At 45.4% G+C, this 16,790-nt stretch overlaps 1 protein-coding gene across 1 annotated transcript in view; it reads left to right on the top strand.

The window, feature by feature from the left end:
* DCAF5 (DDB1 and CUL4 associated factor 5) overlaps positions 1-16,790 on the top strand; it is an 87,226-nt gene that overhangs the window by 20,681 nt on the left and 49,755 nt on the right. The window contains exon 2 of the mRNA XM_068253851.1: positions 15,218-15,361. Coding sequence (XP_068109952.1) covers positions 15,218-15,361 — 144 coding nt within the window. The remainder of the gene's footprint in view (positions 1-15,217; positions 15,362-16,790) is intronic.

Here is a 16,790-nt window from a genome sequence, read left to right on the forward strand (position 1 = left end):
CTCTGAAAAACTTCTATTTGCACAGTTATGTAATACAACTCACCCAAGTTTAACCACAATATCTGTCATGTATATAACTCTTGTTTTTTCAAAAATTGTGACATGCATTATACCTGTTGCCAGCTTCATTTTGTATGTATGTACTCCCTATTTCTTGGAAAAACAAAATAAAAGAATCTTTAAAAAAAAAAAAAGCGGAATCGGAAATGCATGCAGTGTGCAAGAGGCCTAAAGGAGCGTACACACCCATGACTGATGTTGCCAGTCGATGATCAGTACCCGATTCCCTTCAGTGACATAGCTGTGCCTGGCTGTAGCTGACTACAAGCTGTGTTGCTATGCGGGGGATGGGGGGGGGGGGTGATGGAGGAGCACTTGGGACGTCTCGCAACAGGCACGGGAGTACAGTGCATAATGTTAACTGTCTCTGGTGAGGTGAGGTGAGGTGGTGGTTATCGGCTGTCTCAAAAGACTTTATTTAGTCATGCACGTGTATGGGGAGACCTGGACATAAGTAAAGGCTAGTTTCTCGGTGGGCGTGTTCTTTTGTCCCTGCAAGTGAGCGCTCTGGACCCCTTCACCTATCCGCTGCAGTGTCTATCTTCCCCACGTGGATGAGCGGTGTTCAAGATACACGGACGCGAGGAAGGCTTTTGGCAGGCACCGCTCGTCTGTCACCGCTGCACGGTGAAAGCCATCTGAAAGTGCCAATCCCCGTGAGTGTGTCAACGTGATCAGCGACTGCGTGAGTGCCACCCCCCCTAGCTATGGGGCAGACAGCCGGGTGTGTTGAGCGGTTATTGTCTGTGCATTAAAGAACCTATTACCGTCATGTGCTAAACAGATTTTGTGGCCCCCAGGGTAGCATTAGTGTAGGGACGTCTACGGTCACAGTCTGGGGTGTGCATGGCATCGTTAAATGTTATTTTGTACAGGGAGACTACCACAACTGTTTTTTTCAGCAAATTCTTAATTGTGCCAGACCTCGAACAGCTAACGAGAGCGGACAGTACAGTGTCGGCTTCCATGGTCCATTTGATGCCTGGGGAAGATGCATTTTAACCATAAGCAATAGGGGAAATGCATCCACTCTCCCGTAAAAATCACGGACAGCACAAAAGTGTGGTCCACTTACTGCAAAAAAGTATCTGTTCACTGTCACAGAGCCCAAATTACTATAAAAACAGCATAATTCGGCCGCCAGCAATCGCTGACAGATTAATTAAGACTTACCACTATCCATGGCAACCTGCAGAGAGAATAGTAATTAATGTCGGGACTTTTGCAGGAGCAGGGTGAGCAGTTTTTCAGTTTTGCCCTGCACTCAAATTTCCTGGCATCTTAATTACATGCATCCCCTGTATCAGCTTTTATTCTCGGTTGGAAGCTGCATGCCTGTTGGGTTGGAGCTTTATGCAGATATTAGATCATGGAGACTTGTACATTGAAATAGCACCTTCACACCTCTTCAGCAGCCTGCTAGGGAGACCGTACAGGTCGCCTTATGTGCTGCTATTAGGAACCACTGAGCCATATTGCTATACCCACCCTTTGTAGTGTATATATAAATTTGCTTGTGGATATAATATTATCCTCTATATTAACTAGAACTGCGCTACACTTGTCCAAAAATCCACCGACTCCGACTCCTCTAATTTGCATTTTACAATTTTGTTGATTAAAAGTATTTAACATGAAATTCGTCTCTTAACTGCCAACGCTTAGGAATTTTACAAGACAACTGAAGTGAGAAGGATATGTAGACTACTATATTTATTCCCTTTAGACTAAAACTAGTCCTTGGTAAGAGTACTTGTAAAAGGTACAAACCGGAACAAAGAACATCTATCAGGCCCTAGGCAATGTAAGTGTGGGTACATGTAAGAATGATGTGCAGGTACTCTGCAGGGGAATGAGGAGATTGTAACCAGACAACACCTCTGTGTTCAATGTGCACAGCATTCTCAGTGGATTCCCTGCAGCTCTGTGGGGAGTGCATATGTAGAGTATAGTACTACTGTGTAACAAAGTAAACCTGAGACAGATGAAATTAAAGTTTTATACATACCTGGGGCTTCCTCCAGCCGCCTTGAGGATAATCAGTCCCTCGTTGTCCTCCTCCACCACCTGGATCTTCTGCTATGAGTCCTGGTAATTCAGCCAGTCAGCGCTGTTTACTTTTCATCCGCCTCAGTTACCCTTTAATTTGTAGTCACCAAACCAAATTTTAACAACATATCAAATGATTTGATTTCATCAGCAAAGGGAGTGCATACATTTGCATAAATCAGCATCAATGCAGAATTATTTCCATCTCGTTGACCATCTCTATTAGTGACACAGCTACACATCAGGCTTTTTTCTTACAGCATATATACATTATTTGTAATGACTATTATCTGAGAAATAGAACATTTTATCATATTTTCTATTTTAATTACAGTTACAAATTCATTAGGAGTCGGAGTCGGTGCATTTTTTCCCGACTCCGACTCCGACTCCAGGCACCCAAAATTGCACGACTCCGACTCCACAGCCCTGCTTGTGAGTGCAGTCCTACAGCAATGAACGCCCCTGAGTGTGCAATTTTAATTTTTTAATAAATTTTTGGATGGTTTTACGCTATGAGAGCCTTGTGCTTTTACTTTGAGGTGCTTTTACTTTGAGGCTGGGGATCGCCTTGGAGTATCCCGCAGGCGCTCTATGACCCACTTGGTTGAGGGTCATTGAATAAGGGTGAGTGCCCACTCTGTTGGGTGTGGTGGAGGTGTAGGATTACTGAAGCACCTGCTAAACTGTGAAGCTTGTGAACATATGAGGACTGTCATTGTGCTGGTCGCATTGTATGGACTCTATTGGCTGTTCATTGCTGTAGGACTGCACTCACAAGTGTAGCGCAGTTCTAGTTAATATAGTTGATAATTATTGTTTTATTTAACGCGCACCACCTATTATTGCATTTTGCAAACTCAGTATGTCAGATTGTATACCAGCGCTGTGTATTGTGTATAAGTAATATCATCCTGTTTGTGTCTGCTTGGAGGAGGTAAATACACCACTGCCTCTCCTGGTTTTTGTTTTTTTAAGTTTTAGCTATTTTTATCCTTTTGGCGCCTCTGTTAATTTCCACATTGGAGTCCACCCCTGGTGGAAGGGTGCTAACCCCTTGTTTCCAGATCTGCAGGGAGCGACTTCTTAATCCTAAGTGGGGTCAGGTCTAATCTCCCCATCCTGCATCTACAGTGGTTGCCTTAGGCTAGGTCCACACTGCAGATCGGATCCGTTTTTGTAAACTATTTTTTTTCTATCTCTGTTTTGAGAGAAATGGCTTTTTTTGCAGGGACGTTTCAAGTCCATGGAAACGTCCCCAGCCCTAGCTGTGGGTGGGGGGGCCGCCATGCTGAAGGTGCTAGCAGACAGGTCGGGGCTCACCCCCCCCCCTCAATTGGATCCCCCCCTTCCCCGCAATGCCGTCCAATGAACTACAGAGGGCGGCATTGCAGGAAGTGACGGCAAGCGGTGGGTTGCAAGGAAGTAAGTTCCCTGCTTGCCGCTTGGCTTACATTTGAATTCTTTAATGATTTTATCAATGAAACTGGCTGGAGGGGGAGCAGGGAAGGGGGACCCAGATGAGAGCACCTGCCGCTGCCCCCGCTACACACCTTCCTGCCCTCTACCCCCTCCAGCATGGCGGCCCTCTCTGTGGGGACACAGAAAACAGATCCGTTTCTGTGTCAAAAGATGCCTGTGTAGAGGGGGATGCATTTTGCCATTACTTTTCACTACCCCTCCGTGTATCCGGGGTCCGTGAAAATGTTGCACATCCGGACTGTCCGTTCAGGTTTTCAAAATGGATCCCCCTGACCGCAGACGGATTTGTTTTTTTGGGGTTTTTTAAGTGAAAGCTGCTGCTATTTTTAACATTGGTATCCGTGGCTCCGGTTTTGATCCGGGCTAAAAACCGGAGCCACAGATACGTTTTTAGAACCAGGGCTGTGGAGTCGGAGTCGTGGAGTCGGAGTCGTGGAGTCGGGCAATTTTGGGTGCCTGGAGTCGGAGTCAGGAAAAAATGCACCGACTCCGACTCCTAATGAATTTCTAACTGTAATTAAAATAGAAAATATGATAAAATGTTCTATTTCTCAGATAATAGTCATTAAAAATAATGTATATATACAGTAATAGCTGTGCTTAGTCCACAAAAATGAAATAAACCAATCAAAATTAGTTACTTGTGCTGCTTCAATAAAGCAGTCCCCGTATTTTTAAGGTCAGATATACATATCTGATTGTGACTGTATATATGATGTGTACACAGGAATCTCTTATATATACTAAATAACATCTATGCTGTAAGAATAAAGCCTGATGTGTAGCCGTGTCACTAATAGAGATGGTCAACGAGATGGAAATAATTCTGCATTGATGCTGATTTATGCAAATGTATGCACTCCCTTTGCTGATGAAATCAAATAATTTGATATGTTATTAAAATTTGGTTTGGTGACTACAAATTAAAGGGTAACTGAGACGGATGAAAAGTAAACTTTTATACATACCTGGGGCTTCCTCCAGCCCCCTTCAGGCTAATCAGTCCCTCACTGTCCTCCACCACCCGGATCTTCTGCTATGAGTCCTGGTAATTCAGCCAGTCAGCGCTGTCCGGCCGCATGCCGCTCCCACAGCCAGGAACATTCTGCACCTGCGCAATAGTGCTGTAAAGGTGTAGTATGCTCCTGGCGGCGGAGTGTGTGCATGCGCACTACGCCTGACTGGCTCAAGTACCTGGACTCATAGCAGAAGATCCAGGTGGTGGAGGAGGACAACGAGGGACTGATTATCCTGAAGGCAGCTGGAGGAAGCCCCAGGTATGTATAAAACTTTAATTTCATCTGTCTCAGGTTTACTTTGTTACACAGTAGTAGTATACTCTACATATGCACTCCCACAGAGCTGCAGGGAATCCACTGAGAATGCTGTGCACATTGAACACAGAGGTGTTGTCTGTTTACAATCTCCTCATTCCCCTGCAGAGTACCTGCACATCATTCTTACATGCAACCACACTTACATTGCCTAGGGCCTGATAGATGTTCTTTGTTCCGGTTTGTACCTTTTACAAGTACTCTTACCAAGGACTAGTTTTAGTCTAAAGGGAATAAATATAGTAGTCTACATATCCTTCTCACTTCAGTTGTCTTGTAAAATTCCTAAGCGTTGGCAGTTAAGAGACGAATTTCATGTTACATACTTTTAATCAACAAAATTGTAATATGCAAATTAGAGGAGTCGGAGTCGGTGGAATCCTAAACTGAGGAGTCGGAGTCGGTGGATTTTTTGACCGACTCCACAGCCCTGTTTAGAACAAGTGTGAACCTACTCTTAGTGGTAACCCATGTTTTTGAGTATAACTTTACATACTTTCCTCTCATTACCCACGTAAGTCCAGTACATACTGCACTATATTGGGCTCTTGGTGTTCTCTCTCGTTTTCATATTGCTATTAGGCACTTTCTCCCAGTGCACAAGAAGCAGTTGAATAAAACCTTTCCCATGCCAACTGGAAAGGATGTCCTATTGTCAGTCTGCCTTGCTGGCGTGCTGCATCATAGGGTTATGCTGATACCAGGCATGTTATTATGCGTTTTATATTACATTTATGGAGCACTGACATCTTCTACAGCGCTTCACAGAATCTGTAGTCTTGTCATGAACTGTCCCTCAAAGGAGTTTGCTGTCTAATCCCTAGCATGGTTATACCATTACCATAACCATATACCATAGTTATAGTTCTAGTCTAGTGTCCCTAATATAGTCTAGGTCTATTTTTGGAGGGGATTCAATTAACATATCAGCATTTTTTGGGACTTGGGAGGAAACTGGAGTGCCTGGAAAAACCCAGGCAAACAAGAAGAATATACAAACTCCATGCTAATGGTATTGTGGCCCATATTTTAGCTGCCGAGTGTTTCAAGGTGGGTGAGCTATAACGTCATCGTTCCTTTGAATAATCTTTTTTTCTCTCCCAAGTGACAAGACACAGAATATTTTATATCACATTTTTCTCCTGGTGGATTCAGTGCTTCAGAGCCGCAGCCACTTAGTGAGCATTCCACAGGCTACCAGGATCATTATGGAGCCTTGCCCAAAGACTCCTTACTGTTTTATGTACTGGCTTGAGTCGGGATTCAAACCCTGGTCAAAGGCTCAAATCCCACATCAAAGGCAACAGCCATGCATTCCAACTGACCCTGCACAGAGATAAGCATATCACTATGATATTGATTGTTGTAATGTTAACATTTTTTATCAGTGTTTTCATTGTTTGATTTAAAAACGTTGTTTCTGTGCATAATGTGCCATTGTATAGGTCTAAGTGGGCAGCCATAGTAGGTGGTTTCATATGCAGGCAGTGCTTCTGCTGATGAGTGCTACACAATGGTGGTGCTTTGGGTACTCCTCTCTCAGTACAAGACTGCAGTTCAGGTCTGGCTATCTGAAAACAATGCAGTCTCTGTGGCGCATTTCCCAGTAGTTGTGGACTGTGAAAACCAAGGAAATACAGTGAAACAAAGATTTCCTTCCAGTGTTTGATTTTCAAATCTTGTAAAACCCCAGCCAGAACTTAAGGTAGCCATACACTGGTCGATTTGCCATCAGATTCGACCAACAGATAGATCCCTCTTTGATCGAATCTGATCAGAGAGGGATAGTATGGCTGCCTTTACTGCAAACAGATTGTGAACCGATTTCAGCCTGAAACCTTTCACAATCTGTTGTGGTGGTGGTGGTGGTTCTGCCGCCGCTCCCCCCCCCCCCCCCCCCTGCATACATTACCTGCTCCGCCGGCGCGACTGCCCCTGGTCACCGCTGCTCCGTCTCCGCTCTGGTCTCCAGGTCCGGCATGCTTTACTTCTTCCTGCCCGGCAGGAAGTTTAAACAGTAGAGCGCCCTCTACTGTTTAAACTTCCTGCCGTGCTAGAAGAAGTGAAGCATGCCGGACCGGAGACCAGACCAGAGCGGAGACGGAGCAGCGGTGACCGGGGACAGTCGTGCCGGCGGAGCAGGTAATGTATGCGGGCTCTATTGCGTCGGTTGTCGGGCACTTGAACGCCGCTAGCGACGCGCTCCCTACTCGCGGGCGATCAACGGTAATTTTCCGCACGGAGCGATCGCCGGGATCGGACGAAATGGATCGAAATTCGGCGTGCAGCGGGAACGATGTGACGGCAGATTCGATCCCAGTGATCGAATCTGCTGTCGATCTGGCGGGAATCGGCCTAGTGTATGGCCACCTTAACAGAAAAATCTAACAGAAAATTGTATGGTGTGTACTAGGCATTAGAGGCAGAGGTTCAGCAGGATAGCCAGGCAACTGGTATTGTTTGAAGGGAAATAAATATGGTAGTCTCCATATCCCTCTCACTTCAGCTGCACAGTATGTAACTTTTTTTTTTTTGTAGGCTACAGGTATCCTGGGGGAAGACAGCCTGCTCTGGGCAATGGTCTAGTTTAACCCTGTAGAAGTGCCATCCTTGTTTCAGTTTTGAACAGTTTAGGGCATAACTATGTCCGATTAAACTAGGCATATACTATTAGTTGCATCTTCTGCATGTAAAGAAAACCTCAAAACATGGGCGAATAGATGGGTGACGCTAGGAGGCAAATACAATGCACTATGTATAGACAAATATGGAGAAGATAAGTGTGAGTGCTCACAAAACTGGGTCACCTTCTGGCAAGGCTGTAAGGAAAACCTGTCCATATTTGGGAATGGATAGACTTCCTGCCAATGCAGAACACAGAGGGTCCGGGTCATGGTTAAGAAAAATGGATGATTATGTAAATTTTTGTTTTGACGTTTATGTAAATGATAAACGTCAAAACAAAAATGGTGAATATCGTGGAGCTAGTATGATGGAATTGCCTGATAAAGAAAATGGTTGAAAACATGAAAAAGGGAGTGTAAGAACTGTGCCAAATGCTTTTTCTGTAACAGTATTTGCTGTTATAATCGACAAAGGTATCCCAATTAAAGCACTGTTTTAAATAGATTATAGTTTAATGTTTTTATCAAGTCAAATATCAAAGTTCCGTAGTGAATGTCTGACATCTGCCATAGGGACAGAAAGCAAGTGGGATAACAGTGAAATCCTGACAGAGGTCCTACCCACTCTCACTCCCCTCATTTCTGCTTTCGGTGAAACAAAATAATTTGAAACTGACAGCTTAGATCATCTTGAAGGTGTGGAATAAGTTCACACTAGAGAGGGAAATGTACCATTTCTGATTTTTCAGACCTCGTCCCACAGTTGGCTATCATTCGTATCAATTTTGACTGTGATCTCTTGACCCCCACTTCACAGACCCTTGTGGTCCCTGGACTCCCTCCCAGCCGATCCATTTCCCCATGGTTACCACCCCTTATTCATGCTCTCCTGAGCATACAGGGCTGGGAACGTTCTGCGCCTGTGCAGTACTACTGTGCTGGCACAGAACGCTCTTGGCCATGGGAACACAGTGGGGGGCACGTGCCTGGCTCGGCCGCACATGTGCAAAAGAACACAATTGGCTAAATTAGCGAGGATGACAACAGGAGTATGGAACGGCCTGGGGAGGATGGACGGACCACATGGGGATGGTGGAAGCCCCAGGTATGTGTGCAGCAGATTACTCCTGACGGGATTTCAGGCGGGGGGGTTGCATGGCGGGACGCACAACTGGATGAATTAGCGAAGGTAACACAAGTACGGAGCAGTCGGGGAGGTTGGCGAGGCAGCCCAAGGATCTGCGTGTCCGTAACATGTAGAGTCACTGTTCCGCAATACAGGCATCGATTTGCAGCCACTGGTGTGCTGCCTCTTTCTTACCTTTGGTTGTACCGAGACCGTTGGAGCAATCTGGGGTCGGGGCCAGGTACCGGCTTACTCCCAGGTTCTTTCCCCTGGGTGTTGTCTTGTTAGAAAATCGTTTGTGCAAACATGGACCACATGGGGCTGGAGGAAGCCCCAGGTAAGTATAAATACTGCAGTACCTCCTATCTCAGGTTTCCTTTAATGTGGTGTTAAATTTTTGTCAGGCGGGTAAGGAGCTACAGGGGATCAATAGCTGTGTAGGTTTGTACTTCTTGGTTACTTAAGGAGACCGGCGCTACATGAACAGCAAGAGTCAGCTCAATTCTTCATCACATTTCTGCTGAATTACAGTTGATTGTGAAAAGGTGGTAAACTGATTGCTGTATTCTGACTAATTGTCACTCAGGTCACTATCAGCTACTTTAGGGCCCGTTCAGACTGCAAAACGCGGACGGCCACGCATGCAGAACGCAACGCGTATGAACGCACGCCATCCACGTTCGTATGCGTTGCGTGGCTGATCCCATCACTGAAAAGTGAATGGGACAGCCGCGCGTTTTTGTAAAATCTGCGTGCAGCATGCGTTCCCGGACCGCATGCAGTGTGAACATCAGACTGATGTCCTGCGTGTCGGCCCCCCGCACGCGTTTCCAAAACGCGGCTGGAAACGCGTGCAGTCTGAACGGGCCTTAGACAGAGGAGTTAGGGAAAAGTACGTGATTATTATTCCATTGTTCTGATCAAACACCTGTCTGTAATTTGAACACTTGTCATCAATTCAAGCTATCCTGTGGAGAGACACATCCTTCTAAACTGGAGCTAAAGCTGTATATTATATTTCCACAACTCACTCCTTGGTTTGGAAGTCGAACCATTTCTTCACCTCCTCCTAGTCATGTCTTCATTCATACCTGGCCCACCCCACCTGACTATTGCAACTGAGGTGGTAAGGTTGCATAACATGCAGCTGTTCCTCTCATTAAGTATATAGTGACACATCACAGTGCCACTCTCATTATGGGGTAGGTTATAGTGGGTAGTGCTTTCATCTTGTTGCATTATGTTCCTGGGGTCTCAACCTGACCAGGACGTGATCTGTATGGAGCTTGCATTAATTTCTTTTCCGCATCGCAAAAACAATGAAGGATAGTTTATTGACTTCCCTCCACATGGGCTCTAATGCCGACATCTTAATAATTGTTGCACAATCTCATACTTTATGGTCAGATTGGGAAGGGTTGGGGGATGTGTACACACCACCACTACTTTTACTTAGCCAGACCTCCTAAGCTGGGAAGTTTGGCTGGATTTTCATAGTCTGTCTATATACTTGTGCTGGTCACCAGGCTGTAATGATAATGCTCTGGCTGCAACACCTTCTGACGTAAAATGAAATTAATTTTTACAGAAAATTTGCTGTTTTAGTTGAATGGTGCAAAATTGCAAAATTTTAACTATGTTTAAATTTGCAGCCGTCTCTAACTTTCTAAAATTGATTTACTTTACAGAGCACTGCACCAAGTGCCTGAACCCACTAACACAGTTGTGTCTGCTTCTGTCTGCTTTTCAGCATCTGTAACATTTATGTGTTGTTGAAAAGCGGACACAACTGTGTTAGTAGGATCAGGCCCTAAGTGAGTGGCTGCAGCTTTGGTACTCCCGATTTGGAAAATTGTACAGTTTCTTTGTGCTTGTATATGTTACGGCCAGAACCCGAAGTGTGTCCACTTCGCGTTCTGGCCGGCCACTTCGGGTTCTGGCCGGTCAATGGCCTCAATTCACTAAGATCATGCTGGAGATAAGGCAAGAGATAACTTACCTCCACACAGTGATAGTTATTTTATCTCTTCATTCCTTAAGTTACCTCCTCTGTAGTTAATTTACCTCCTCTGTAGTTAATTTACTTCCTCTGTAGTTATTTTCACACACAGTTAATAAACAGCCTGTCTTTAACTCTGGAGTTATTTTAAGGATTGAAGAGTTAACTTAAAGAGAGCAATGGATGAATGACAACTGGCTGAAACTAAATGCTCACAAAACTGAAGTCCTTCTATTTGGAGGGCAGAGCATGATAACAAAACAACTTAACTTGCAGTCTTCACCACTGGGAATAGGAGGCACGGATCTACGCAGCTCTAATCATGTGCGTAGCCTGGAAGTTCTAATTGATGGGGACTTAAGCTTCAGAACTCAAATCTCTGCTGTGGTGAAATCATCCTATTTTCACCTGAAAAACATTGCAAAAATCAAGCACCTCATCCCCCCAGAAGATCTGCCAACCTTAGTTCATGCCTTCATCACATCCCGACTGGACTACTGTAATGCTTTCTACACTGGCCTTCCAAAAACGGTCTTGTACCGCCTACAGCTGATACAGAATACTGCTGCCAGACTGCTAACCAACCAACCCTGTCACTGCCACATAACGCCAGTCCTGCACTCCCTTCACTGGCTACCTATAGAATGGAGGGTCCTATTCAAGATTGGCCTACTGACATTTAACTCCCTGAATAATCTAGGTCCTGAATACATGAAAGATATGTTGCAGCTGCGTAGCAATCCCCGCATTCTCAGATCCACAGGTTCTAATAATCTAGTCATACCCAGAGTCCATTTGGAAACTTTTGGTCCCAGAGCCTTCTGTCATGCTGCCCCTACGTTTTGGAACTCTTTACCTCAACAGATCAGGACAACTCCATCCCTGGATGTGTTTAAATCCAGACTGAAAACCCACCTGTTCAGTTTGGCATTTGCAGAAATATAACTTTTGTTGTGTGAATACTTCATCCCACTACCAATTACTGAATCTGAGAGAGCCTAAGCGCTTTGAGTCCTATGGGAGAAAAGCGCTATAGAAATGTTATTGTATTGTAAGGGTTAACTTTAGATTTGCCTGAGGTTCCAGAATACTACATGCCTTATCACCATGGTGATAACTATAGAAGAGTTATTAAAGACAGGAGATAAGCTTAGTGAATTGAGGCCAATGTGCGAACTGGCCGCTGCGCTGCGGCCAATGTTAGAAATGGAGTGTTTCCCTGTGAAGATTAATGTGTTTTCTGGCCGTCTCTGGCCAAATGTAGCAAAACTTACTTAACCACTTGAGGACCCACCCTTTACCCCCCCCCCCCCCCTTAAGGACCAGCGCTGTTTTAGCTGATCTGTGCTGGGTGGGCTCTACAGCCCCCAGCACAGATCAGGGTGCAGGCAGAGCGACCAGATCGCCCCCCTTTTTTCCCCACTAGGAGGATGATGTGCTGGGGGGGTCTGATCGCTCCTGCCTGCCTGGGTGTTGCGGGGGGGGGGCACCTCAAAGCCCCCGCTCCGCGGCGAAATTCCCCCCCTCCCTCTCCTCCCTCCCTTCCCCGGAGATCCGAGGCTGCACAGGAACGGATCTGTCCTGTGCAGCCTCTAACAGGCTCCTGCCTGTCATGTGACAGCGATCCCCGGCCGCTGATTGGCCGGGGATCGCTGATCTGGTACAACGCTGCTACTGTTAGCAGCGTTGTACAGATGTAAACAAAGCGGATTATTTCCACTTGTGTTTACATTTAGCCTGCGAGCCGCGATCGGCGGCCCGCAGGCTATTCACGGAGCCCCCCGCCGTGAATTGACAGGAAGCAGCCGCTCGCGCGAGCGGCTGCTTCCTGATTAATTAGCTTGCAGCCGGCGACGCAGAACTGAGTCGCTGGTACTGCAGCTGCCACTTTGCCGACGCGCGGTATGAGTGCGCGGTCGGCAAGTGATTAATTTAATGAAATGAAGCCAGTGGCAATGTAACGGATGAAGCCGCCGGCTTCAGCTATCTCTCCTCCCCCTGCCTCTCTCTCTCCTATGGGCGCTAGGGGGGGGCGACGTGCGTGTCCCCCCAGAGTCGTTCGTGGCTGCAGGGAAGCAGAGCGGGGAGGCTGCAGAGATCGCTTCTGCCAGCACCCGCTCTGCAGGAACGGCAGGATTGCCTGCCGCGACAAACGACTCTGGGGGACACATGTCTACCCCCATCCCCACTCGGCTGCTAGTATTGGAGAGGAGAGGAGGCAGGGGGGAGGAGAGAGAACGGAAGCCGCCGGCTTCATTTCATTAAATTAAGTACGTTTTGCTACATTTGGCCAGAGACAGCCAGAAAACACATTAATCTTCACAGGGAAACATTCCATTTCTAACATTGGCCGCAGCGCAGCGGCCAGTTCGCACATTGACCGGCCAGAACCCGAAGTGGCCGGTCAGAACACGAAGTGGCCACACTTCGGGTTCTGGCCGTAACATGTACAAAAAAACAAGACAAGCAAATAGAAATAATATTTTACCAGTTATCCTGCTATTGTGCAAGGCCACTGTATACACTTGCACTGTTGAAATGAACAGGGCTGTGGAGTCGGAGTCGGGGCAATTTTGGGGAGTCGGAGTTGTGGTTTCTTAAACTGAGGAGTCGGGAGTTGGAGTCGGGTGATTTTTGTACAAAATCCACACCCCTGTTAAATATTAGACTAAGGAGTCGCAGTCGTGGCCATTTTGGTTAGTCGGAGTCGTGGTTTCATAAACTGAGGAGTTGGAGTCGGAAGATTTTTGTACCGACTCCACAACCCTGGAAATGAATTATATATCAGGGCTGTGGCGTCGGAGTTGTGGAGTCGGAGCAATTTTGGGTGCCTGGAGTCGGAGTCGGGAAAAAATGCACCGACTCCTAATGAATTTGTAACTGTAATTAAAATAGAAAATATGATAAAATTTTCTATTTCTCAGATAATATTCATTAAAAATAATGTATATATACAGTATATATACAGTAATAGCTGTGCTCAGTCCACAAAAATGAAATAACCCAATCAAAATTAGTTACTTGTGCTGCTTCAATAAAGCAGTCCCCGTGTTTTTAAAGTCAGATATACATATCTGATTGTGACTGTACCGTATATATGATGTGTACACAGGAATCTCTTATATATACTAAATAACGTCTATGCTGTAAGAATACAGCCTGATGTGTAGCCGTGTCACTAATAGAGATGGTCAATGAGATGGAAATAATTCTGCGTTGATGCTGGTTTATGCAAATGTATGCACTCTCTTTGCTCATGAAATCAAATAATTTGATATGTTGTTAAAATGTGGTTTGGTGACTACACATTAAAGGGTACCTGAGACGGATGAAAAGAAAAGTGTTATACATACCTGGGGCTTCTTCCAGCCCCCTTCAGACTAATCAGTCCCTCGCTGTCCACCTCCACCAACTGGATCTTCTGCTATGAGTCCTGATAATTCAGCCAGTCAGCACAGTCTGGCTACGTGCCGCTTCCACAGCCAGGAGCATTCTGCACCTGCGCAATAGTGCTGTGCAGGTGTAGTACGCTCCCGGCGGCGGAGTGTGTGCATGCGCACTACACCAGACTGGCTCAAGTACCTGGACTCATAGCAGAAGATCCAGGAGGCAAAGGAGGACAGCGAGGGACTGATTAGCCTGAAGGGGGCTGGAGGAAGCCCCAGGTATGTATAAAACTTTAATTACATCTGTCTCAGGTTTACTTTGGTACACAGTAGTACTATATTCTACATATGCACTCCCCACAGAGCTGCAGGGAATCCACTGAGAATGTTGTGCACATTGAACAGAGGTGTTGTCTATCACCCATAAACCTGGTTCAGATTGTGCATGAAGAATGTGTAACAGAGGAAGAATCTCCTCATTCCCCTGCAGAGTACCTGCACATCATTCTTACATGTACCCACGGTTACATTGCCTAGGGCCTGATAGATTCTCTTTGTTCCGGTTTGTACCTTTTAGAAGTACTCTTACCAAGGACTAGTTTTAGGGCTTGATTCACAAAAGAGTGCTAACTGTTAGCACGGCCGTTTCCGCGCGAATTTTCGCATTGCGCGCGATTGTGAATTTTCGCGCGAAACGATAATGTTTTCGTGCACAAACGTGAATTTTACCGCAAAATCTATTGTTTTCGCGCGAAAATTCGCATTTGCGCACGAAAACGTTATCGTTTTGCACGAAAATTCGCGATCGCGCGCAATGCGAAAACGGCCGTGTTAGCACTCTTTTGTGAATCAAGCCCTTAGTCTAAAGGGAATAAATATAGTAGTCTACATATCCTTCTCACTTCAGTTGTCTTGTAAAATTCCTAAGCGTTGGCAGTTAAGAGACGAATCTCACGTTACATACTGTTAATCAACAAAATTGTAATATGCAAATTAGAGGAGTCGGAGTCGGTGGAATCCTAAACTGAGGAGTCGGAGTCGGTGGATTTTTGGACCGACTCCACAGCCCTGGTATATATAATATATTTTTATCATGCATCTTTAAAAGTATGAGTAATACTGGTAATACAAATGAATTTCTTTGTGTGCTGTTACAGGGGGAGATGACCGCCGCGTGTTGCTGTGGCATATGGAAGAAGCCATTCACGCTAAAGCCAAACCTATACAGCTGAAGGGTGAACACCATTCAAACATCTTTTGCCTTGCTTTCAACAGTGGCAATACCAGAGTGTTCTCTGGGGGTGAGTGCTGCCTTCTCTGAGGATCTAGTTACTACCGAGGCCATACAGTTTTGATAACTATTTTCATATATCTCCAATAGTATAAAAAAGGAAACTGTCAAATACTTTGCTTTAAATGTATGTGTCCTGTTTGTGTTGACAGTTAGTGTAGTGTTTGAAAACATACACTGTTCTGTATATCAAGAAAACCAATTCTTAATTGTACAAGTCATGCCATACTGAAACCAGAATGATAGCCATCCAGGATTTAGATACAATGTATACTGTTTGGTTTTAATTCTAAGTTTTGGGAAAATCCTCTGTAGCAAAGTTTCATCCAAACGTTAGTGACGCTGTAGCGAAAAAAGTGCCCCTAGGGGGCACTTGCCTCTGGAGGAGGAAGCTTTTGGATCCTAAAGAGGCTTCCCCCATCGTCCTCCGCCGCAGTCTCATTCCAGCTTTGGGACCCCCAAAAGTCAGCTTGTCGACTCTCATGCATGCGCGAGAGCTGTGTCCTGCTTGGCTTTCTTTAGAAATAGCTGTTCCAGATAAGGTCTGCGCTACTGCACAGGCGAGAGCTGCCTACGTAGTAGCACAGACCAAATCGGGCTTGGCTATTTCCATTTAAGCCCGAGCGGGACAGAGCTCGTGCACATGTGCAGGGTGGCCACCTTTCAGGGGGGCCCAGCGCTGGAATCAGACTGCAAAGGAGGACAGGGGCAGAGACCTCCTCCTCCTCCTGAGGTAAGGTCACTTTTAGATCTTACAGGTTTACCTTAAGACCAGAACTGGACAGAACATGGATGTCAGTAAATCACTTCACAGCACAAGGGTGTCCAAGTTCCCAAGATGCCTTGTTTGTGCAGAAGTAGAAATGCTGTATAGCTTGTGTCTGGGTGTGGGCTGACCTGTTCCAAGTGAAGCCATTGTAACAGAAAACCTTAATTCACTTCTGCACAGAGTGTTGGTCCACACATGAGCATGGAATTGGGCCATTCAAAATCGGTTCATATCATTGGTCCAGTTCCAAGATTAATGTAATTTGCAATCAATTTTCATGTAAGCCTGTAGTATTTGCACCTCAATGACCATCTCTACTCCCCACATCCTGTAATAGCTCTGCTTAGTCCACAAAAATGAAATAAACCAATCAAAATATAATTACTTGTGCTGCTTCAATAAAGCAGTCCTCGCATTTTTTAAAGGGACATATACATATCTGATTGTGACTGTATATATGATGTGTACACAGGAATCTCTTGTATATACTAAATAACATCTATGCTGTAAGAATAAAGCCTGATGTGTAGCCGTGTCATTAATAGAGATGGTCAATGAGATGGAAATAATTCTGCGCTGATGCTGGTTTATGCAAATTAATGCACTCCCTTTGTCATTAAATCAAATAATTTGATATGCTATTTAAATTTGGTTTGGTAACTACGAATAA

The sequence above is a fragment of the Hyperolius riggenbachi genome, chromosome 9 (assembly GCF_040937935.1).
Source record: "Hyperolius riggenbachi isolate aHypRig1 chromosome 9, aHypRig1.pri, whole genome shotgun sequence".
NCBI classification, from domain to species: Eukaryota; Metazoa; Chordata; class Amphibia; order Anura; family Hyperoliidae; genus Hyperolius; species Hyperolius riggenbachi.